Genomic DNA, 27,305 nt, shown 5'->3' with positions numbered 1-27,305 from the left:
ATGCAGAAGACACATTTCAGTTGTACAACTGTAATGTGTCTTCCACATTATATATATATATTTTTTTGTATTTAACCTTTATTTAACTAGGCAAGTCAGTTAAGGACACGTTCTTAAGAACAACAGATTTTTTACCTTGTCAGCTCAGGGATTCCATCCAGCAACCTTTACCATTACTAGTCTAACGCTCCTACCCACAAGGCTACCTGCCTGTGAAGGAATAAGACTATGTATAGACTAATTATAGATTGTTACCTCTACCAGGAGGAGGTAAAGCTAGAGGTTGGAGGTATTTACCATGAAGGAAAAAAACTGCAAAATGACAACAGGGAATACATTTTCACATTTATTGAAGCATAGTAAAGGACAGCTGAATATGCAGAGACAAGCAGACCATTGTAAAACACGACATCATTCAAGCATTGTTGTCTTAACATATACGTAAATAAAGACAATTTACAAGATACACATTCCATCAAACAATAAGTATTGAAACTAGTCATTGTGTTTTACATAAAAAACTAAAATGGCTGACTTATTTGAAATAAACAACTGAAGCTGTCCATTGTGGTTATATGGGCGTTTCTAGGTAAACCTGACTGCTTGCCTGCAGTTGAAAATGAAGACCTTAGACACACATGCCTTTTATTAGGTAGTCTCTCACCCTCTATGTACAAATCCACGCACGCACGCACGCACGCACGCACGCACGCACGCACACACACACACACACACACACACACACACACACACACACACACACACACACACACACACACACACACACACACACACACACACACACACACACACACACACACACACACACACACACACACACACACACACACACACACACACAGTACTACTCCCTGCTCACCAACAGGAGACTGACTGACTCCATACGTCACCTCAGACGATGGTCCTGCTTTACCATCACTCTCCTAACTATAATTAGTCTATACATAGTCTCATTCTTTTACAAATGACACTACACATGTCTTACTATTTACAAGACAAAAATCTGACAAAAAGCATTTTCAGCATTAAAAAGCTATTAAATATTTGTATTTATTTTTTACTAAACAAATATTATTTCACCACACACAAACGCACACAGATGTGCGCACACACACACACACACACACAGGGAAATGCCTAAATAGAGTGGAACTGTGAAAAGGAAGGAATCTATGATATGACCTGACGCAGAATCTCTCACAACCAAATACATGCAAAAGATGCACGCACGCATGTGCACACACACACACACACACACACACACACACACACACACACACACACACACACACACACACACACACACACACACACACACACACACACACACACACACACACACACACACACACACACACACGCTGAAACTCATTGCCTAATCTACGTAAAAACAGTGCTGGTCCTTCCTGGTCTGTGTTAATGAGACACAGTGAAACTTTTTAAACTGAACGTTTCAGTGAAAGAAAACCCCACCTCGTCAACAGTAAACTACACACGCAATAGGGACCTCCACACTGCAGTAGAAATATGAGCCCGCATGCTGTGTAACTGAAGCAGTTCTCCCAAGTACTTGAAAATCAAGACCCTTCAACTGTACGGTTTGATGAAACAAAATAGCTTTGGTTTATCATCTGAAGTTTGAAATGAGTGAATAACAACTAGAATTGAAACTATTTCATAAAACCAGTCATTACCAGTAGTCAACCTACCCCTTTGGGATTGTATGTATAGCATCTGGGTCTGACAGCCTCTACCACACTTCACACAAGCCTATATGAAGCTGAACAGAGACACCCAAGCGGAGGAAAAGCTAAGCAGTAACATTAAAACACACATCCCTTCATATCGGAGTCTTTTCAGTAGGAGTTGTCTCCTAGTTACCTATCTATCTCTCTATCTCTCTATCTATCTATCTATCTATCTATCTATCTATCTATCTATCTATCTATCTATCTATCTATCTATCTATCTATCTATCTATCTATCTATCTATCTATCTATCTATCTATCTATCTATCTATCTATCTATCTATCTATCTATCTATCTATCTGTCTTCTTCTTGCCCTCTATCTTTTCTCCCCTCGTTCAATCATGCAGGTGAAATAGTCCCTCTCAGACGTAGTCTTTCTTGTCGTATCCCACTGCGCCCCCACTCACGCTGCGAGGGGCAGAGTAGGCCATGCGGGGGGGCTTGTACCTCTTCTCCTCCCTGGGGGGGCAGGAGCAGCACAGCATGGCTCCTCCAATAAGGAGCAGGGCCGCCGACCCCCAGCCGATGTAGAGTGAGGCTCCCAGCTCCCTCCTCTGGGACTCGACCATAAGGGGGTTGTAGAAGTCTCGGATGATGGTGTTGGCCGACCAGGAGACAGGGATGAGGACGAGGATACCGGCCAGGATGAAGAAGATTCCGGAGATGATCATGACTTTAGCTTTGGAGGATTCGTCATCGATGCAGTTGGTGCACTTGGCTCCGACGATGGAGACCATCACCCCTAGAATCCCCAGGACAATGGCGATGACAGTCATGGCTCTGGCAGCCTGAAGGTCCTGAGGTAAGGCCAGCATGGAGTCATAGATCTTACACTGCATCTGTCCTGTGCTCTGGGTCACACAGTTCATCCATAACCCTTCCCAGATGGTCTGGGCTGTAATGATGTTGGCTCCGATGAAGGCTGAAACCCTCCACATGGGCAAAGCACAGACCACGATGCCCAGGATGAATCCTATGACTCCCAGGGCGATGCCCACAATCTCCATCCCCATCGACATGCTGGCTTCCTGGGAGCGTCTCTCTTATACACCTGATCTACCTGGAGAAATGAGGATATGACTCAATTAAGGAATTCTAGAACCTCCTGAAATTCCAGAATTCAGCACAAAGAATGAACAGAGGATTCAGTCCAGCACTTTGTCCTAGGTTCTTTGTGTTCTGTTTTCTTCCTGTTGATGGCCCTGTGTATGACCACCCCCTTCTCTCTCTCTCTCTCTCTCTGTGTGTGTGGCGGGTGTGATGTAGCTAAGTGATGCTGCCACGGAAACTGACATCTTTTATAGTCTAGTGGAGGCAGGTAAGGATGGAGGGAGGAGTCCCCTGGTGATGATGTCACAGGGTGGCAGAACAGGTTGCTGAATGCTCTTCACAAAAACAACACCTGCCCATAGAGGAGGAGGAGAAGGGAGAAGAGGAAGGAGAGATGAGAGGAGGGAGGGAGCCAGAGGGGAGAGTTTCACCTGTAATCTGACTCCCTCTTGACTATTTGTTCCAGTAACATAGGGACAGACAGCGCATTGACAATTACCCAGGCCTTACCTGCTCTCAGTTCATGCCTTTCTGAAGAACAAATACCCTCTAAATGTTCGAAACAAGTGCGCTAAATCATGTCCTCTGACTGGATGTACTCTGTACCTTAGAGGTAATGGCTGGTACAGCTGGTGTCATCCTAATGGTTTGAACGTTTCACACAAAGACACATGGACAGGAAACAAATTTTGTTGGTTTGACAACAAACATTAGGCCAGTCAACCCCCCCCCACACACACACACTCTTCTCATCCCCTCCCTGTAGGTAAGCCAGAAAGGGTAACAGTAGCTCATAGTGATACGTTCTACAGAGTCTGTTGTCCTCACTGAGTGGTTGGGCCTGTGACTACCTATAAGCTTTACTGTGACTACCTATAGGCTTTACTGTGACTACCTATAGGCTTTACTGTGACTACCTATAGGCTTTACTGTGACTACCTATAGGCTTTACTGTGACTACCTATAAGCTTTACTGTGACTACCTATAGGCTTTACTGTGACTACCTATAGGCTTTACTGTGACTACCTATAGGCTTTACTGTGACTACCTATAGGCTTTACTGTGACTACCTATAGGCTTTACTGTGACTACCTATAGGCTTTACTGTGACTACCTATAAGCTTTACTGTGACTACCTATAGGCTTTACTGTGACTACCTATAGGCTTTACTGTGACTACCTATAGGCTTTACTGTGACTACCTATAGGCTTTACTGTGACTACCTATAGGCTTTACTGTGACTACCTATAGGCTTTACTGTGACTACCTATAGGCTTTACTGTGACTACCTATAGGCTTTACTGTGACTACCTATAGGCTTTACTGTGACTACCTATATGCTTTACTGTGACTACCTATACGCTTTACTGTGACTACTTATAGGCTTTACTGTGACTACCTATAGGCTTTACTGTGACTACCTATAGGCTTTACTGTGACTACATTTAGGCTTTACTGTGACTACCTATAGGCTTTACTGTGACTACCTATAGGCTTTACTGTGACTACTTATAGGCTTTACTGTGACTACCTATAGGCTTTACTGTGACTACCTATAGGCTTTACTGTGACTACCTATACGCTTTACTGTGACTACCTATAGGCTTTACTGTGACTACCTATAAGCTTTACTGTGACTACCTATAGGCTTTACTGTGACTACCTATAGGCTTTACTGTGACTACCTATAGGCTTTACTGTGACTACCTATAGGCTTTACTGTGACTACCTATATGCTTTACTGTGACTACCTATAGGCTTTACTGTGACTACCTATAGGCTTTACTGTGACTACCTATAGGCTTTACTGTGACTACCTATAGGCTTTACTGTGACTACCTATAGGCTTTACTGTGACTACCTATAGGCTTTACTGTGACTACCTATAGGCGTTACTGTGACTACCTATAGGCTTTACTGTGACAACCTATAGGCTTTACTGTGACTACCTATAGGCTTTACTGTGACTACCTATAAGCTTTACTGTGACTACCTATAGGCTTTACTGTGACTACCTATAGGCTTTACTGTGACTACCTATAGGCTTTACTGTGACTACTTATAGGCTTTATGACTTCACATAGAACCAAACACACGCACCAAGGCAGATCAACGAGATCTCGTAATTTCCCTTCAAAATGTGAGTTTGCGCTCAGTGCTGGGCCATCATTTAAAACAAATGTGTGAGCGCCAAGGAAGGCATATATCGCTGTTCTCAGGACCTTTCCTGAAATCAAAGTCTATTTCTAGTGATCAGGCTGGGCAGATACACTCAGGGCTCTTTTTTAACAAACCTAACACAACAATACATTTTAGCACTGACAAAAGCGTTATAGGTTTGGGGGTGTGTCAAATCATTTTTGCTGTTTCTATGCTTGGTTTTTAATCAAATGTAACAAAATTGGGGGAAACCAATTGAGATGTATATGCACAAATGGCACATCTCTCCTTCCATGGGAACTGTGCTTCATGGCTCTATAGGCTGCGCTTCTGTTCTCAAAATCCATGCCATTATGGCATATGGGGCTGGAAAATGCCCCAGTTTTAACCTGACAAAATGGCTAAATAACGTGTTTGACACTTACGCCTCCTTAGCGCCAGCCAAAAAAATAGAGCCCTCAGTCACACTCAAGCAAACAAGCGCGCGCACACACACACACACACACACGCACGCACGCACGCACGCACGCACGCACGCACGCACGCACGCACGCACACACACACACACACACACACACACACACACACACACACACACACACACACACACACACACACACACACACACACACACACACACACAGCAATAAGCATCACACTGTGATTCACCTAGGCCTACTGTGTAGCAACGTACACAATTACATTTTATGATAGTGATTTCTCACAGTAGTTTCTTGGCTCCTTGACTCTAATGGTAATTATTTCTTTGTATAATTCTACCTTTGTTTGTTTCTATGTGAATTAGAATTTATTAATAAAAGACAAATATGGAAAAAGGTTGACGTTGCTGTCAGAATTGTTGAGCCACCTTACTATTTATTATGTTGGCCTACTTCCTGCTTCCACATGGTGACATGGTCTTCCACAGCCAGCAGGTTTCTGTGTCAGTTCCTATAACAGAATAATTATGCGGGAAAACATTCCCAGATCCCTGAAAACCTGAAAAACTGCCCTGTGAGTAAATATGACCACAGAGAGAGAAAGAGAGAGAGAGAGAGAGAAAGAGAGAGAGAGCCCAGACACCCTTAGCATACAAACCATGTACTCATCTCAGTATCGGTTACGAACTCACAGTCTACAGCTTCCTCCATATACCGAATGACACATTAGAAATACCATGAAAAATTTCACTCACACTTTGTAGAATAAAGTCAGTTGTTTTCTGTCATAACTGTCAATAACTAATGTTCAGTTAACTCAATTTGCTGTTTTGGCCTTAGCTGTCAGTGAAGCACTAAAGCAGATGAATAGTTGTGATTGTGTTTTCATGTGTAAAGAAAAAGCCATATCTCAGACTGGCCAACCCAAATGCTGATGCTTCAGAAACTCAACTAGTCTAAAGAAGAACAGTTTTATTGCTTCTTTAATCAGAACAACCGTTTTCAGCTGTGCTAACATAATTGCAAAAGGGTTTCCTAATGATCAATTAGCCTTTTAAAATGAAAAACTTGGATTAGCTAACACAACGTGCCATTGGAACACAGGGGTGATGGTTGCTGATAATGGGCCTCTGTACACCTACGTAGATATTCCATAAAAAATGTGCCATTTCCAGCTACAATAGTCATTTACGACATTAACAATGTCTACACTGTATTTCTGATCAATTTGATGTTATTGTAACAGACAAAAAATGTGCTTTTCTTTCAAAAACGAGGACATTTCTGAGTGACCCCAAACTTTTGAACGGTACATGTACATACTACCTGAATTAGCCCGACATATGTCTCCGGTCTGATTGAGCCTGCATTCCATAGACAAGATATGGTGTATGTTTAGAGCCTGGAGGAGCAGAACAGAGGCCTCAGTTTTCCTAATTGTCCTGAACTCTGGGAAACTAAGACAAGGTGGGGTTCATAATAACACCAGAGGCAGGTGACCAGGAGATGAACCCAGAGTGGCTTATGATGGCCCTGCATGGGAAGGGTGAAGCCAGCCACGGTTGAAGAATTTTTAGGTTTGTTATTTAAAGACCCGGTATTCTCTGTATGATTCAAGCACTCGGTCCGACAGTCAAGAATGTTGGATTAACGGCTTCATTATTGCAATAATTAATCGATATTAAATAAAGATGATTGTTTGAAGAAATGACCAAGTCTCTCTCAGTACTGAATTTCCACAACATTCTGTTGAGGCATGGCCCCTCACTGGCCAATCAGAACGTGATCCATGGCCCCTCACTGGCCAATCAGAACGCGCTCCATGGTGAAATATGTTGTTGCTTCAGGTTGTGTATTTACGGTCTTCTATGTATTGCCTTGGAATCAACTCCAATTCCAATGTTATTCTGTTATAGTTTGTTAAATGGCTTACAGAAACAAAATAACAAAATGTAGATGTATCTTTGCTAAATACGTTAACTTGAACCATCGTTGTTCTACAGTGCCCTTCGGAAAGTATTCAGACCCCTTGACCTTTTACACATTTTGTTACGTTACAGCCTTATTCTAAAATTGCTAACATTTATTTTTTTCCTCATTAATCTACACACAATATCCCATAATGACGAAGCAATTTTTTTTTTCCCCCCCCTAATTTATTACAAATTTAAACTGAAACATATAATTTACATAAGTATTCAGACCCTTTACTCAGTACTTTGTTGAAGCACCTTTGGCAGCGATTACAGCCTTGAGTCTTCTTGGGTATGGCGCTACAAGCTTGGCACACCTGTATTTCGGGAGTTTCTCACATTCTTCTCTGCAGATCCTCTCAAGCTCTGTCAGGTTGGATGGGGAGATTTGCTGCACAGCTATTTTCAGGTCTCTCCAGAGATGTTCGATTGTGTTCAAGTCCGAGCTCTGTCTGGGCTACTCAAGGACATTCACAGACTTGTCCCGAAGCCATTCCTGTATTGTCTTGGCTGTTTGCTTAGGGTCGTTGTCCTGTTGGAAGGTGAACCTTTGCCCCATTCTGAGGTCCTGAGCTCTCTGGAGCAGGTTTTTTAAAATCAAGGATCTCTCTGTTTGCTCCGTTCATCTTTACCTCGATGCTGACGAGTCTCTCAGTCCCTGCCGTTGAAAAACATCCCCACAGCATGATGCTGCCACCACCATGCTTTAATGTAGGGATGGTGCCAGGTTTCCTCCAGATGTGACGCTTGGCATTTAGACTAGAGAATCTTGTTTCTCATGGTCTGAGAGTCTTTAGGTGCCTTTTGGAAATCTCTAAGCGGGATGTCATGTGCCTTTTACTAAGGAGTGACTCCCGTCTGGCCACTCGACCATAAAGGCCTGATTGGTGGAGTGCTGCAAAGATGGTTTTCCTTCTGGAAGTTTCTCCCATCTCCACAGACGAACTTTAGAGCTCTGTCAGAGTGACCATCGGGTTCGTGGACACCTCCCTGACCAAGGCCCTTCACCCCCGATTACTCAGTTTGGCCGGGCGGCCAGCTCTAGGAAGAGTCTTGGTGGCTCCAAACTTCTTCCATTTAAGAATGATGGAGGCCACTTTGTTCTTGGGGACCTTCAACTTTGCAGAAATGTTTTGGTAACCTTCTCCAGATCTGTCTCGACACAATCCTGTCTCGGAGCTCTTCCGACAATTCCTTCGACCTCATGGCTTTACATTTTTTAAAACATTTTTATTTATTGAATATTCAAAATATACTTGCAGTGAAGCCGCTCAACAACTACATCATACCAGTCATCCAACAACTACATCATACCAGTCATCCAACAGATTCCTATTCAATAACTACATCATACCAGTCATCCAACAGACTCCCATTCAATAACTACATCATACCAGTCATCCAACAGATTCCCATTCAATAACTACATCATATCAGTCATCCAACAGATTCCCATTCAATAACTACATCATACCAGTCATCCAACAACTATATCATACCAGTCATCCAACAGATTCCCATTCAATAACTACATCATACCAGTCATCCAACAGATTCCCATTCAATAACTACATCATATCAGTCATCCAACAGATTCCCATTCAATAACTACATCATACCAGTCATCCAACAGATTCCTATTCAATAACTACATCATACCAGTCATCCAACAGATTCCCATTCAATAACTACATCATACCAGTCATCCAACAGATTCCCTTTCAATAACTACATCATACCAGTCATCCAACAGATTCCCATTCAATAACTACATCATACCAGTCATCCAACAGACTCCCATTCAATAACTACATCATACCAGTCATCCAACAGACTCCCATTCAATAACTACATCATATCAGTCATCCAACAGATTCCCATTCAATAACTACATCATACCAGACTTCCAACAGATTCCCATTCAGAGCGACACACGGAAGCATCCAGGGTTAATGTCCTGCTCAAGGGCATGTTGACCAATCTACCACCAGGCCAAAAAACGTGAACCTGATGTCACGCCCTGACCTTAGAGAGCTGTTTTATTTCTCTCTGTTTGGTTAGGTAAGAGTGTGATGTGGGATGGGCATTCTATGTATTGTTTTTTATATTTCTTTATTTCTATGTTTTGGCCAGGTATGGTTCTCAATCAGGGACAGCTGTCTATCGTTGTCATGGAACGCAGGTCGCTATCATGTGAATTGCGGGTGACCAGCCCTTGGCTCTCTGCCAGACACCTGGCTTATTCAGCTCTCATTCAGCTCCACAACACAGTAGAAGCCTCATTCAAGTTTCTAAAGACGGTTGACATCTAGTGGAAGCCCTAAGAAGTTCAACTTCATCCATAACCCACTGTGAATTCAATAGGGGCTGGGTTGAAAATCGACCAACCTCAGATTTCTCACTTCCTGTTTGGATTTCTTCTCAGGTTTTTGCCTGCCATATGAGTTCTGTTATACTCACAGACATCATTCAAACAGTTTTAGAAACTTCAGAGTGTTTTCTATCCAATACTAATAATACTATGCATATATTAGCAACTGGGACTGAGGAGCAGACAGTTTACTCTGGGCACCTTTCATCCAAGCTACTCAATACTGCCCCTGCAGCCCTAAGAAGTTAAGGAAAAGTGTATCTAAAGTTCCATGCATAACACTTGAATTTTCATCAACATTTATAATGAGTATTTCTGTGAATTCATGTGGCTCTCTACAATATCACAATACCACTAATGAACATAACACGCCAATGTTAAATACGATTTTGATATATAAATATGAACTTTACCGAACAAAACATACATGTATTGTGTAACATGAAGTCCTATGAGTGTCATCTGATGAAGATCATCAAAGGTTAGTGATTCATTTTTTCTCTATTTGTGCTTTTTGTGACTCCTCTCTTTGGCTGGAAAAATGGCTGGGTTTTTATTTGAGTTGGTGGTGACCTAACAAAATAGTTTGTGGAGCTTTAACTGTAAAGCATTTTTTAAATCAGACACTGTGGCTGGATTAACATGAATCTTATCTTTAAAATGGTGCCTAATACTTGTATGTTTGAGAAATGTAATTTATGAGATTTCTGTTGATTTATATTTGGCGCTCTGCATTTTCATTGGCTGTTGGCGAGGGGTTCTGCTAGCGGAACGGGGTTCAGTTCTAGACAGGTTAAGCTTCACGGTTGTTTTGTATTGTTTATTGTTTTTGTTGGCAACATTCTAATAAAAAGGAATATGTACGCTCACCACGCTGCACCTTGGTCAACTTCTTACGACGCCCGTGACAGAACTACCCACCACCAGGTTGGAGACCTGAGCCAACTCCCCGTGCTTCCCGTGGCGAGCGTTGTACTGGTCAGGCACCGTGTTATGCGATGGAGCGCACAGTGTCTCGAGTGCACGTTCACAGCCCGGTGCGCTACATCCCAGCTCCCCGCATCTGCCGGGCTAGGGTGAGCATCCAGACAGGAAGGATGGTGCCGGCTCAGCGCGCCTGGTCTCCAGTGAGTCTCTTCGGCCCAGGATATCCTGCGCCGGCTCTGCGCACTTTGTCTCCGGTACGTCTGCACAGCCCAGTGCGTCCTGTGCCAGCGCTCCGTATTTGCAGGGCGAAGATAACCATCCAGCCAGGACGGGTTGTGCAGGCTCCAAGCTCGAGACCTCCAGTGCGTCTCCACGGTGAGTCCTGTGCCTGCGCCCAGAACGAAGCCTCCAGTGATGATCCATGGCATGAAGCCTCCAACAACGGCCTCCAGGGATGGCCTCCAGTCCGGAGCCTCCAGCGACGGTCACCAGTCCGGAGCCTCCAGCAAGGGTGCCCAGTCCGGGGCCCGCAGCGAGGGTGCCCAGTCCGGGGCTCGCAACGAGGGTCACCAGTCCGGGGTCGGCGACGAGGGTCCCCGCACCAGGGGCGCCACCAAATTGGGGTGAGCCAGAGGTGGAGCGGGGTCTACATCCCACACCAGAGCTGCCACCGCGGATAGATGCCCACCTAGACCCTCCCCTATAGGTTCAGGTTTTGCGGCCGGAGTCCGCACCTTTGGGGGGGTACTGTCACGCCCTGACCTTAGAGAACTGTTTTATTTCTCTATTTCGTTTGGTCAGGGTGTGATGTGGGGTGGGCATTCTTTTGTTTTCTATGTTTCTTTATTTCTATGTTTTGGCTGGGTATGGTTCTCAATCAGGGACAGCTGTCTATTGTTGTCTCTGATTGGAAATCATACTTAGTTAGCCCTTTTTCCCTCCTTTCAGTGTGGGTAGTTAACTTTGTTAGAGGCATCATAGCCCTGTTAAGCGTCGTTTTGTATTGTTTGTTTTTGTTGGCGACATTCTAATAAAAAGGAATATGTACTGTAACGGCGTTCTTCGTTTGTCAAAAGAGAGTCGGACCGAAATGCAGCGTGGTGGTTACTCATGTCTTTAATAAATGAAGAGCGATACATGAAATAACTTATAGAAAAGCAAAACAACAAACAGAACGTGAAAACCTAATTACAGCCTATCTGGTGAAACTACACAGAGACAGGAACAATCACCCACGAAATACAAAGTGAAACCCAGGCTACCTAAATACGGTTCCCCATCAGAGACAACAAGAATCACCTGACTCTGATTGAGAACCGCCTCAGGCAGCCAAGCCTATGCAACACCCCTACTCAGCCGCAATCCCAATAACTACAAAACCCCAATACGAAATACCACAAAATAAACCCATGTCACACCCTGGCCAAACCAAATATATAACGAAACACAAAAACCTATGACCAAGGCGTGACATGTACGCTCACCACGCTGCACCTTGGTCCACTTCTTACGACGCCCGTGACACCTGAACCCTCCAAGATCCTCCCACAGTTCCCCAAAAGCTGTCCCTCAACCATTCTAGACCCGCCCCACAGTCCCCCCTCTACAGACAATTCCTTTGACCTCATGGCTTGGTTTTTGCTCTGACATGTGGGACCTTATATAGACAGATGTGTGTCTTTCCAAACCAGGTCCAATCAATTTAATTTACCTCCAATCAAGTTGTAGAAACATCTCAAGGATGATCAATGGAAACAGGATTTACCTGAGCTCAATTTCGAGTCTCATAGCAAATACTTCATACATTTTAGAATAAGAGTGTAACGTAACAAATTGTGGAAATAGTCAAGGCGTCTGAATACTTCCCGAAGGCACAGTAACTAATGGCTTCAATAGCATTCACACTGATAAAGGGGCTAGGCCGACTGTAAATTGCATTATGGCTGAGCATGGACATGAAAAACATTGTCAATGAGCAAGATTACATTCATTACAGATGAAGGCCTAAAAAGAGAATTAATCATTTGAATCAAATTCTTAAAAAAAAAATTGTTTTAAATACTTATAGGTACCATCATTTTTCCTTGTGGCCATTTACCTTTTTATGAAATTGAGCACATTGATAGATATGTCAACTTTGAATAAGACTAACTTTACAGCCTATGGACTTTGCTTGATGTCAGTCTTCATTGGCGACTACCTGGGGTGTGTTCATTACAGAAACCATTTACAGTTTAAGAACAAAATGGAAGAAAACAGAGCAAACATTACAAAACGGTGAATTTGTCCAATAGAAACTCTTGTTTGCATTTTCCGTTTGGAGTAAACGGTTTCTGTTGCAAAATGTTCTGCAACAGACTAAACATTTTGCAACAGAATCGGCGTAATGATTACACCCCTGTGCTTGAAGACATCTGCAAGATGGTGCTGGGCTGCTAGCCGTAGTAAAATGACCTAGTGGCCTCATGGGTGGAATGTGTCATGATGTTGGCCTGTGTGTAAGGTTTATGACCCCCCCCATAAATACCTTTCTCCCCTCTCTCTCTTGACCCTACTGAAGGACTCTTGTATAGCCTTTGTAAAACATAGAGAGTCTGGGAATATCAAACAAGTGGGGGCAAAGGAACCATATTTCAGTAATAGAACCAGTTGAACATATGTGTTGGTACTTAATGAATATGATGTCAGTTCAGTTGTCATCTGAGACATTATGACTGATGACAGGATTACATAAACTGTATCTGGGAAGTCTACACATTGTAGTTATCAGATTCACATGGATTTGTTGTGCAATTTAAATGTTTGAATATGAAACTATTTGTGAAGATATCAAATGTAATTTTTGCTTCCAAATGAGAGAATTGGGTTATCATAAGGTTAGAGCTCTGCTCAATCAGTGGCCCGCCCCTGTGAAGAGACATTGGTCATAAACTATGAAACACACCCTTCTCTCCCTCCACTATATAAGCCCTTGGCGAAAATGTAACCTTCTGTTCCGAGGTCGATAGGACGACAGTCCATACGTTAAAAAGGACTAACATGTCAACTACCGAACAAAGCCAACCTCAGCGTGGTATGAACGTTGAACTCTTATTCACCAAATCAAATCAAATCAAATTTATTTATATAGCCCTTCGTACATCAGCTGATATCTCAAAGTGCTGTACAGAAACCCAGCCTAAAACCCCAAACGGCAAGCAATGCAGGTGTAGAAGCATGGCGGCTAGGAAAAACTCCCTAGAAAGGCCAAAACCTAGGAAGAAACCTAGAGAGGAACCAGGCTATGTCGGGTGGCCAGTCCTCTTCTGGCTGTGCCGGGTGGAGATTGTAACAGAACATGGCCAAGATGTTCAAATGTTCATAAATGACCAGCATGGTCATGGGCCAGACTACACTCAATCATATGACCCACTGAAGAGATGAGTCTTCAGTAAAGACTTAAAGGTTGAGACCGAGTTTGCGTCTCTCACATGGGTAGGCAGACCATTCCATAAAAATGGAGCTCTGTAGGAGAAAGCCCTGCCTCCAGCTGTTTGCTTAGAAATTCTAGGGACAATTAGGAGGCCTGCGTCTTGTGACCGTAGCGTACGTGTAGGTATGTACGGCAGGACCAAATCAGAGAGATAGGTAGGAGCAAGCCCATGTAATGCTTTGTAGGTTAGCAGTAAAACCTTGAAATCAGCCCTTGCCTTGACAGGAAGCCAGTGTAGGGAGGCTAGCACTGGAGTAATATGATCACATTTTTGTGTTCTCGTCAGGATACTAGCAGCCGTATTTAGCACTAACTGAAGTTTATTTAGTGCTTTATCCGGGTAGCCGGAAAGTAGAGACTACAGAAGTGATACCTCCTAGCCGTTGAGTTAGCAACAGCAGCTGTAGACATGGGCTAGGAAAGGATGGACGACGTACCCAGTCTAACACACAACGAAGATACTACAAGGTATCCAATTTACCACCAGAGACTTTCTTCCGAGGACAGGAAGATCTCTGTTGGCCAACACGGCCAGCATCTACGACCAACCTACCAAAGCTCAGCTCAGAGTAAATATTTATTGCATTTTACTTTTCCAAATGGGCGGTAATTTAGAATGCATAACATACTGTATTTACAATAGCATAGCTTTTCCCCTTTGTTCCTAAAGTCTTCCCGCTCTTTCACTCAAACCCAACCCCCGTTCCTTTGTGTAACCAGCCGTCATGTCGGCTCCGTCCACCAGGGACGTTTTCTGTGTGACATAATTTGCATTCTGTGTATATGTAATTCTGTGTGATTAGTTAGGTATTTAGTAAATAAATAATTAAACCCAATTTTGTTGCTGATTCAACTTGTTAGCCAGGGTTCGTGAAGATGTAAGTCGCTCTGGATAAGAGCGTCTGCTAAATGACTTAAATGTAAATGTAAATGTAAGATAACAAAGAATTTACAACTTTCAGATGAGACTGAAATAAGGCGATTAATATTGACTGCTATTGATGGAAAATATTACTAGGTCTTTAAGAGTTTATTCGGAAGATAACAGCTCTATAAACACTCTTTCGTGGTGCTCCGACTTTCTAGTTAATTACATTTACATGATTAGCTCAATCAGGTAATATTAATTACAGAGAAAGGATTTTATAGAATAACATGTCATATCACTTAATCGGGCATAGCCAAAGACATGACAAATATTTTGAATATTCTTCATAATTAATCTATATTAATTAAATAAACACGCTGAAAATCCAGTGTTTCTATGTTAATTAAACAGTTTTGTTATATTTATGTCTTCTGTGCTCTATATAAAGTGTAATATTGCAATGCAAACTAATTCAAATGTAACTCTATATCTGGCATGGTACAAGTGTCTTCTTTTTTGGAAGCCATTAAACCATGTGTGTGAGGTGTATACTTTAGTTTCAAAGTATATTTGTTTAAGGCTTCCTAGAAACACTCTTTGTGACCCTGATTTAGCCCACTGCAGTAAACGGTTAAATCATCAATTAATGTCAAATCAATTACAGTAAATTGTAATTTTTGTTCTCTCACAGTTTACCATAAGGTGTAAAAAATGACCAAACTACAATTCTAACTAGTGCTTAAGTAGTTTTCTGATCTAATATTGTTTTACTCTTACTTGAGTAGTTTATTACGAGGGCTACTTTTACTTTAGTCAATTACAAACTACAATGAGGCAAAAAAATATTTAGTCAGCCACCAATTGTGCAAGTTCTCCCACTTAAAAAGATGAGAGAGGCCTGTAATTTTCATCATAGGTACACTTCAACTATGACAGACAAAATGAGAGAAAAAAATTCAGAAAATCACATTGTAGGATTTTTAATGATTTTATCTGCAAATTATGGTGGAAAATAAGTATCATGGCGATATAATTACATTTTACATTTATTTATTGTTGTTGTTGTTAAAAAACAAACATTATATTGGATTTGTCCAACTACTGTGAAAAGTGTGGATGTGTCGTAAAAAAGGAGGAACAGAATCAGAACCAGGAATGAACGTGATCAATAGTGTTCGAGAACAGAACCATTATTTTAAATGCAAGGGAACCGGTTAATAACATTTATTTTACGTCCCAGAAATGTTTTTCAGTCCCACAAAAAAACTAAACAAAGCACCAAGGCAAAGCCCTCACTCTGTTACTAAGAAACATCTTCCAGTGTCCAGTGGTGCATATTCATGGGTGCCAAGGGCAGCCTGGCCAAGCTTCCCCAAAAAAACTACCAAGAAAACAAAGAAAAACATGCAAAAATATACAAACAATAATGTAGCTTTTGTCACTCCTTAGTTTCACAAATGTCTTTCAATTTGCAAGAGGTTGAATGCATCTCACCAGAGAAAGTATCAGAGCGAAAGAAACAATGCTTATCTATCTGGTGGTGTCTGGTCAAAAAGAGTATGACATTGTTACCGCCCGTAGCATTGTAAGCAAGGGAATCAAGTGAGCATTTGGACTCCCTTGATAAATTGCTCTATAAAATAATAGCCAACCAGCGTTGAGCTTAACTGGGTGAGCTCAGCTGTGATTGGTCCTGGCGCACCATAAAAAAAGTGTCAAGGGAAGCTAGTTTGGATTTGGTGCGCACCAATCACACAGATAGAACAATTAGCTTTGCCAATCACATCACATCAGAAGCCAAAACATCATCGACAGAAACAAACTTGAATTGTTGCATCTCATTGTGTCGTTGTCCTCCGGTGGCTAGCTAGCTAGCTAAAATCATCATTTTCCTAAATTGACCATGGATGGCGACAGGGACTCTCTTTTAATGGCAACAATCAGAACATCAACAAAACATGCCAACAATGACTAAACCTTCTGCGCAGACTGCAACAACTATATGTCAACACCAGGATACTGTCCAACTACTACACCAGACTGAGACAACTGACTATCAACACCAGGATACTGTCTAACTACTACACCAGACTGAGACAACTGACTATCAACACCAGGATACAGGCCAACTACTACACCAGACTGAGACAACTGACTATCAACACCAGGATACTGTCCAACTACTACACCAGACTGAGACAACTGACTATCAACACCAGAATACTGTCCAACTACTACACCAGACTGAGACAACTGACTATCAACACCAGGATACTGTCCAACTACTACACCAGACTGAGACAACTGACTATCAACACCAGGATACTGTCCAACTACTACACCAGACTGAGACAACTGACTATCAACACCAGGATACTGTCCAACTACTACACCAGACTGAGACAACTGACTATCAACACCAGGATACTGTCCAACTACTACACCAGACTGAGACAACTTACTATCAACACCAGAATACTGTACAACTACTACACCAGACTGAGACAACTGACTATCAACACCAGGATACTGTCCAACTACTACACCAGACTGAGACAACTGACTATCAACACCAGAATACTGTCCAACTACTACACCAGACTGAGACAACTGACTTTCAACACCAGGATACTGTCCAACTACTACACCAGACTGAGACAACTGACTATCAACACCAGGATACTGTCCAACTACTACACCAGACTGAGACAACTGACTATCAACACCAGAATACTGTCCAACTACTACACCAGACTGAGACAACTGACTATCAACACCAGGATACTGTCCAACTACTACACCAGACTGAGACAACTGACTATCAACACCAGGATACTGTCCAACTACTACACCAGACTGAGACAACTTACTATCAACACCAGGATACTGTCCAACTACTACACCAGACTGAGACAACTGACTATCAACACCAGGATACTGTCCAACTACTGCACCAGACTGAGACAACTGACTAGCAACACCAGGATACTGTCCAACTACTACATCAGACTGAGAAAACTGACTATCAACACCAGGATACTCTTAAACTACTACACCAGACTGAGACAACTGACTATCAACACCAGGATACAGGCCAACTACTACATCAGACTGAGACAACTGACTATCAACACCAGGATACTGTCCAACTACTACATCAGACTGAGACAACTGACTATCAACACCAGGATACAGGCCAACTACTACACCAGACTGAGACAACTGACTATCAACACCAGGATACAGGCCAACTACTGCACCAGACTGAGACAACTGACTATCAACACCAGGATACTGTCTAACTACTACACCAGACTGAGACAACTGACTATCAACACCAGGATACTGTCCAACTACTACACCAGACTGAGACAACTGACTATCAACACCAGGATACTGTCCAACTACTACACCAGACTGAGACAACTGACTATCAACACCAGGATACTGTCCAACTACTACACCAGACTGAGACAACTGACTATCAACACCAGGATACTGTCTAACTACTACACCAGACTGAGACAACTGACTATCAACACCAGGATACTGTCCAACTACTACACCAGACTGAGACAACTGACTATCAACACCAGGATACTGTCTAACTACTACACCAGACTGAGACAACTGACTATCAACACCAGAATACTGTCTAACTACTACACCAGACTGAGACAACTGACTATCAACACCAGGATACTGTCTAACTACTACACCAGACTGAGACAACTGACTATCAACACCAGGATACTGTCCAACTACTACACCAGACTGAGACAACTGACTATCAACACCAGGATACTGTCCAACTACTACACCAGACTGAGACAACTGACTATCAACACCAGGATACTGTCCAACTACTACACCAGACTGAGACAACTTACTATCAACACCAGAATACTGTCCAACTACTACACCAGACTGAGACAACTGACTATCAACACCAGGATACTGTCCAACTACTACACCAGACTGAGACAACTGACTATCAACACCAGAATACTGTCCAACTACTACACCAGACTGAGACAACTGACTTTCAACACCAGGATACTGTCCAACTACTACACCAGACTGAGACAACTGACTATCAACACCAGGATACTGTCCAACTACTACACCAGACTGAGACAACTGACTATCAACACCAGAATACTGTCCAACTACTACACCAGACTGAGACAACTGACTATCAACACCAGGATACTGTCCAACTACTACACCAGACTGAGACAACTGACTATCAACACCAGGATACTGTCCAACTACTACACCAGACTGAGACAACTTACTATCAACACCAGGATACTGTCCAACTACTACACCAGACTGAGACAACTGACTATCAACACCAGGATACTGTCCAACTACTGCACCAGACTGAGACAACTGACTAGCAACACCAGGATACTGTCCAACTACTACATCAGACTGAGAAAACTGACTATCAACACCAGGATACTCTTAAACTACTACACCAGACTGAGACAACTGACTATCAACACCAGGATACAGGCCAACTACTACATCAGACTGAGACAACTGACTATCAACACCAGGATACTGTCCAACTACTACATCAGACTGAGACAACTGACTATCAACACCAGGATACAGGCCAACTACTACATCAGACTGAGACAACTGACTATCAACACCAGGATACAGGCCAACTACTGCACCAGACTGAGACAACTGACTATCAACACCAGGATACTGTCCAACTACTACACCAGACTGAGACAACTGACTATCAACACCAGGATACAGGCCAACTACTACATCAGACTGAGACAACTGACTATCAACACCAGGATACAGGCCAACTACTACACCAGACTGAGACAACTGACTATCAACACCAGGATACAGGCCAACTACTACACCAGACTGAGACAACTGACTATCAACACCAGGATACAGGCCAACTACTACATCAGACTGAGACAACTGACTATCAACACCAGGATACAGGCCAACTACTACACCAGACTGAGACAACTGACTATCAACACCAGGATACAGGCCAACTACTACACCAGACTGAGACAACTGACTATCAACACCAGGATACAGGCCAACTACTACATCAGACTGAGACAACTGACTATCAACACCAGGATACAGGCCAACTACTACACCAGACTGAGACAACTGACTATCAACACCAGGATACAGGCCAACTACTACACCAGACTGAGACAACTGACTATCAACACCAGGATACTGTCTAACTACTACACCAGACTGAGACAACTGACTATCAACACCAGGATACTGTCTAACTACTACACCAGACTGAGACAACTGAATGTCAACACCAGGATACAGGCCAACTACTACACCAGACTGAGACAACTGACTATCAACACCAGGATACAGGCCAACTACTACACCAGACTGAGACAACTGAATGTCAACACCAGGATACAGGCCAACTACTACACCAGACTGAGACAACTGACTATCAACACCAGGATACAGGCCAACTACTACACCAGACTGAGACAACTGAATGTCAACACCAGGATACTCTTAAACTACTACACCAGACTGAGACAACTGACTATCAACACCAGGATACTCTTAAACTACTACACCAGACTGAGACAACTGAATGTCAACACCAGGATACTCTTAAACTACTACACCGGCCATACAGAATGTGCTGACCTTCTGTTTCCTGGCCTGGTACGGGGGGTTGTCAGTGGCTAATAAGGGAATCCTCAGGCGGACTGTGAACCTCGGATCCAAGCTCTGCAGGCTGTAGTGCAGGGCGCTTCAGGGCCTCTATGATAAACAGGCAAGGGACAAGGCCAAGTTCATCATAGAGGACCTCACACGCAATCTTGCCCAATGTTTTGAGCTGCTGCCCCCTGGAAGGACATTAAGGGTCCCATTGTTCAGCATGAACAGGAGCAGGGCCAGTTTCATTCCGTCAGCCATTGTGCTGCTGAGCAGTGGAACGTAGGACAGATGCAGGCCCAATGCACGGTCAGACAGGAGGCAGCAGAGACTTTGTATATGTTAAAATGTTAAATGTGTAACTTGTGTAATACCTTTCCAACCTTAGGTGTGCTGTGCCCCTATCTATCCAGGTTATGGAAAACAACTTATTTTTTCAATGACTACCTGATTGGTGAAGTGAAGTAGTTTAGTGGTGTTAATATTCACCTGCAGCAGCACCTCTCCAGGCCTCTCCACTAAACCATGTGCCTCCACACCTCTCAGACCATAAGGAACTATTTAACTATTCAAATAGGGAAGCAGCAGTAGTCAATCAACCAGTCAGTCAGTCAGTCAGCCAGTCAGCCATTCAGTCAGTATCTTTGCCAGCCTGTCTCTATCCCTGAGCCAGCCAGACCAGCTGAGTCACTGTGATTATGGAGTGTCCGTGCTTGTGTGTGTGTGTGTGTGTGTGTGTGTGTGTGTGTGTGTGTGTGTCTGTGTGTCTGTGTGTCTGTGTGTCTGTGTGATCTGTGTGATCTGCGTGAATTCTTTCCTCACACTTCCACTTTTTATGTTATTTCTTCCTATCTATTGTGTGTAAACGCACCACCATGGTTATTGAACCAATGACAGGTATGGTAGTCTGCTTTCCACCCAAACTGTTCAGATATGCTGTCAGAAAAAACACAATGCATGACAGTGATAGAATAGGTAAGTAAATAGATCATCAAAATGTCCTTGTATGTACATTTCTCTTGTCTAACCCCACCTCACCCCCCACCTCACCCTCTTCTCTAATCCCACCTCACCCTCTTCTCTAACCCCACCTCACCCTCTTCTCTAACCCCACCTCACCCTCCTCTCTAAACCCACCTCTCTCTTCTCTAACCCCTCACCCACCCTCTTCTCTAACCCCACTTCACACTCTTGTCTAACCCCACCTCATCCTCTTCTCTAAACCCACCTCTCTCTTCTCTAACCCCTCACCCACCCTCTTCTCTAACCCCACTTCACACTCTTGTCTAACCCCACCTCACCCTCTTCTCTAATCCCACTTCACAGTCTTGTCTAACCCCTCACCCACCCTCTTCTCTAAACCCAGCTCATACCAATATGTCATACAAATGGTACCTGAAATGTCACATGCTGTAATTTAAATGTGAATGTCTTCTCTCTGTCACACATGGGTGAAACTGAAACTCTGGGAAAGAGTTTACTTGGCTTCTCTGCAGCCTTTCCTCCTATGACTGTTGTTTACTCTGAATGGTAGATCCTTCCTGTCAAGTCTTTACCTCACTCAGAAACACACACACACACACACACACACACACACACACACACACACACACACACACACACACACACACACACACACACACACACACACACACACACACACACACACACACACACACACACACACAACACACAACACACAACACACACATGACCTTTTACCGCAGCTCCCTCTATTTCACAATCAGTAAAACTAGACATACAGGTGAAAGAGACTGTACTTCCACATCCATCTGACATGTTGAAATACTTCCTATTAATTTGAGCTATTTTATTATTGGGGAACATTAAAGCGTCATATATTACATTTCAAAATAATGCAAAAAACACATTTTACTGAACAGAGTAAAACACTTTTATTATATAACCTGTTTTGTATGAATCATCGAACTGTAAACACAATATTTCCAGCCAAACAGAGGTCAATCATTTACAGTACAGGAGTTACACGTCCCATGGAAAGCTTATTCATTTAAAAAGGTCCCCGATTGTCTGTCAGTAAATGGATGACATACTGCAACAACAAAAACAGATATGATATCAAAGTCCAAACTTCATCTGAGTAGTTTTTTTTATACAGGTTCACTCTATGGTGAGAAGATAAGCTATAACATTTTATATGACCATGAAGTCTCCCTCCTGCCCTACTCTCAAACATCACAATGTCACTGCTGTCAATGCTCTTTGTATTCTGTAGTTTACTGCTACTGTGCCACCTTGTTGACCTGACTGTTTGGTTGCCCCAGCAACCCTGCAGTCTATTTTTGTTGTTTACGTATCTTATAAAATATATGTATATATTGTCCTAGTCTTACTGTACATATCATTGTTGAAACGTCTGTTGAACGGATTGGACTCTGATGCATAATCAATTTCCCCTTTCTCTTCCTCCCTCTATGGTTTTTAGACAACAGTTCAAATTCAATACCGGCTGTGTGCCGTCCTACCTCTTCTTCTGGCAACAGTACGAAGCCGAAAACTTTTGTTTGACATATTTCTCATAACATTTGGAAACATACACATATGGAGTGATTCAAACCATTCAAAATAAGAACAGCACACTAAAAAAGTTCCCCCAAATTAAAAAAACATTTAGTTCAGCTTTAGGCAGTGGTGGAAAATGTACCCAATTGTCATACTTGAGTAAAAGTAAAGATACCTTATTAGTAAATGACTCAAGTAAAAGTGAAAGTCATCAAGTAAAATACTACTTGAGTAAAAGTCTAAAAGTATTTGGTTTAAAATATTCTTAAGTATCAAAAGTAAAAGTAAAAGCAAAAATAATTTCAAATTCCTTATATTAAGCAAACCAGATGGCACAATTGTTCGTGTTTTTTTTAATTTACGGATAGCCGGGGGCATATCCAACACTCAGACATAATTCAGAAACAAAGCATTTTTGTTAAGTGAGTCGCCAGTTAATAAGATCATAGAGGCCTATAGTAGTGCTCAGTTATGATGAGTATTTTGTATTTTATTAGGATCCCCATAGCTCTGGCTGAAGCAGCTACTCTTCCCGAAGTCCACACAAAACATGACATAATACAGAAAGAACATCAATAGACAAGAAACAGCTCATGGACAGAACAACACTTAAAATAAACAATAGAGCCCCTGGTAACTGAGTCCATGACAACTGAGTCCATGACAACTGAGTCCATGACAACTGAGTCCATGACAACTGAGTCCCTGACAACTGAGTCCCTGACAACTGAGTCTCTGACAACTGAAAGTAAACCAGACAGTATAAAACAACAAACTATTTTGTTTTGATTAGTGTATCAGGGCTTTTTTTTCGGTCTCAGAGGAATAAGAGTAAACTTGATTCAGAGTTCAGGTCACCTCAAACCGTCCTAAGCTCAAGACATCTCCCTTTCCATGAAGGGAAGAAGGAGTTAAAGAATTTGCCCATTCTCCTGGTATATTTAAACAAACAGTTGAAACAATCCCTTATATTCTAACATAAGAATCACACAAATACCAACCCCCCACAGCCCCTTTCTCACACGTAGTCTCTCCTGTTGTACGAGCTGGGGGCTGCAGACCGTGGAGTTGCGGAATACCCTATCCGGCTCTGTGGGGGGATTGAGTACCTCGTAATGGGTTTGTCCTCCTGGGGAGGGCAGCTGCAGCAGAGTATAGCCCCCCCCACCAGCAGCAGCGCGGTTGCGGCCCAGCCCAGGTACAGCGCCGCCCCGATCTCCATCTTCTGTGCTGAGGGTATGATGGGGTTGTAGAACACCTGGATGATGGTGTGAGCCGACCAGGACACAGGCACTATCTGGGTCAGCGAAGCCAGGATAAAGGCCACTCCGGCAGACACCATCACCTTGGCCTTCACCCCCTCCTCCTCGATGCAGTTGGTGCACTTAGCCCCAATGGTAGCCACGAGGAGAGCTATGACCCCCAGGATGATGGTGACCACAGTAAGAGCCCTGGCAGCCTGCAGGTCCTGGGGTAAGGCCAGCATGGAGTCGTAGACCTTACACTGCATCTGTCCCGTGCTCTGGAACACACAGCTCATCCATAACCCTTCCCAGTAGACCTGGGCTGTGACGATGTTGGCTCCGATGAAAGCTGTGACCCTCCACATGGGCAGAGCACAGCTCACTATGCTCAGTATCCAGCCCAGCACTGACAGGATCACACCCACTAGCTCCAGAGCAAACGACGCCATCGCACCACACTACTGGCTGAGTCCCACTGAGGATTAGGGTGGCACTCCTCTTTCTCTCACTTGCCTTTGTTCTCAGTCACTCACTCCACAGACGTCTTGATCGCTTTCCTTACTCTTCTCTCAGACCCTCACTTTTCAGCTGTGACTCTTTCACAGTCTCTTTATTTTTCTCTTGTCTTTCACGATCTCAGACTCTCACTCCCTCCCTCATGATTTCCTTATTTTTCTTGGTCTTATGTATCTCCAACTTCTTCCTTTTATATCTCCCTCACACGTCTTGGTTGTAACTATTTCTCACATTCTTTCACCCCTCACACACTCTCTTCTTCTCTCCTGTCTTCAGTTCTTTTCTCTCCTTCTCTTCTTCTTTCCTCTCTTCTTCTCTCCTTGTCTTCTTTTCTCCTTCAGTCCTCTAGCAGATCACATCTCCCTTGTCTACGTATCCAGGAATCGAAGCTTCTCACAGTGCGTTCTCTGTGTGTGTATCTCTGTGTGCATTTTCTCAGGTACAGATATCCCGTTTTCTCTGCAGTTGAGATGTTGTTCACTCTTATCTTTATATATTTTATTGCAGCATGGTTAGACCCACTGAACCCATGACATCATACGCCAGGGCCAGCCAATCAGGTGTGGCCTGGACACCGGCCATTTTTACAGCGAGGGTGTGTGTGTGTGTGTGTGTGTGTGTGTGTGTGTGTGTGTGTGTGTGTGTGTGTGTGTGTGTGTGTGTGTGTGTGTGTGTGTGTGTGTGTGTGTGTGTTTCCTCGTAAAAGGGAGTAGTATTTATGGGTTAGCCTTTAGCCCATAGTAGCACTGTCCTCTGTGGTTTTTATTGGTGTTAATAGGTAATAAGTAGCAGAGGCAGGGCTTGTTATGTGGTTGATAGGTAACCTTCTAGAAGGGAGGCAGGGCTTGTTATGTGGTTGATAGGTAACCTTCTAGAAGGGAGGCAGGGCTTGTTATGTGGTTGATAGGTAACCTTCTAGAAGGGAGGCAGGGCTTGTTATGTGATTGATAGGTAACCTGATGGAAGGGAGGCAGGGCTTGTTATGTGGTTGATAACCTGCTGGAAGGGAGGCAGGGCTTGTTATGTGGTTGATACCCTGCTGGAAGGGAGGCAGGGCTTGTTATGTGGTTGATAACCTGATAGAAGGGAGGCAGGGCTTGTTATGTGGTTGATAGGTAACCTGATGGAAGGGAGGCAGGGCTTGTTATGTGGTTGATAACCTGATGGAAGGGAGGCAGGGCTTGTTATGTGGTTGATAACCTGATGGAAGGGAGGCAGGGCTTGTTATGTGGTTGATACCCTGCTGGAAGGGAGGCAGGGCTTGTTATGTGGTTGATAACCTGATAGAAGGGAGGCAGGGCTTGTTATGTGGTTGATAACCTGATGGAAGGGAGGCAGGGCTTGTTATGTGGTTGATAACCTGATGGAAGGGAGGCAGGGCTTGTTATGTGGTTGATAACCTGATGGAAGGGAGGCAGGGCTTGTTATGTGGTTGATAACCTGATGGAAGGGAGGCAGGGCTTGTTATGTGGTTGATAGGTAACCTGATGGAAGGGAGGCAGGGCTTGTTATGTGGTTGATAACCTGATGGAAGGGAGGCAGGGCTTGTTATGTGGTTGATAACCTGATGGAAGGGAGGCAGGGCTTGTTATGTGGTTGATAGGTAACCTGATGGAAGGGAGGCAGGGCTTGTTATGTGGTTGATACCCTGCTGGAAGGGAGGCAGGGCTTGTTATGTGGTTGATAACCTGATGGAAGGGAGGCAGGGCTTGTTATGTGATTGATAGGTAACCTGATGGAAGGGAGGCAGGGCTTGTTATGTGATTGATAGGTAACCTGCTGGAAGGGAGGCAGGGCTTGTTATGTGGTTGATAACCTGATGGAAGGGAGGCAGGGCTTGTTATGTGGTTGATAGGTAACCTGATGGAAGGGAGGCAGGGCTTGTTATGTGGTTGATAACCTGATGGAAGGGAGGCAGGGCTTGTTATGTGGTTGATAACCTGATGGAAGGGAGGCAGGGCTTGTTATGTGGTTGATAACCTGATGGAAGGGAGGCAGGGCTTGTTATGTGGTTGATAACCTGATGGAAGGGAGGCAGGACTTGTTATGTGGTTGATAACCTGATGGAAGGGAGGCAGGGCTTGTTATGTGGTTGATGGGTAACTTGATAGAATGGAGGCATGTGGTTGTAACGTGGTTGACAGGTAACCTGATGCGAGGGAGGCAGGGCTTGTTATGTGGTTGATGGGTAACTTGATAGAATGGAGGCATGTGGTTGTAACGTGGTTGACAGGTAACCTGATGCGAGGGAGGCAGGGCTTGTTATGTGGTTGAT

At 43.5% G+C, this 27,305-nt stretch overlaps 1 protein-coding gene across 1 annotated transcript; it reads right to left on the bottom strand.

Moving 5' to 3' along the window:
* Nucleotides 1-333: 333 nt before the first annotated feature.
* On the bottom strand, nucleotides 334-25,520 carry LOC118384917 (claudin-3-like). The gene is made up of 2 exons (XM_052520588.1): nucleotides 24,476-25,520; nucleotides 334-2,792 (listed from the first exon to the last, which is right to left on the bottom strand). Exons 1-2 carry the CDS (start codon nucleotides 24,961-24,963, stop codon nucleotides 2,135-2,137), a joined length of 1,146 nt encoding a protein of 381 aa, XP_052376548.1. The 5' UTR covers nucleotides 24,964-25,520; the 3' UTR covers nucleotides 334-2,134.
* Between the last annotated feature and the right edge of the window lie 1,785 nt (nucleotides 25,521-27,305).

This window comes from Oncorhynchus keta, chromosome 6, assembly GCF_023373465.1.
Source record: "Oncorhynchus keta strain PuntledgeMale-10-30-2019 chromosome 6, Oket_V2, whole genome shotgun sequence".
NCBI classification, from domain to species: Eukaryota; Metazoa; Chordata; class Actinopteri; order Salmoniformes; family Salmonidae; genus Oncorhynchus; species Oncorhynchus keta.
Note: the sequence above shows the minus strand (reverse complement) of the source record. Positions and strands in the feature narration are given on the sequence as shown.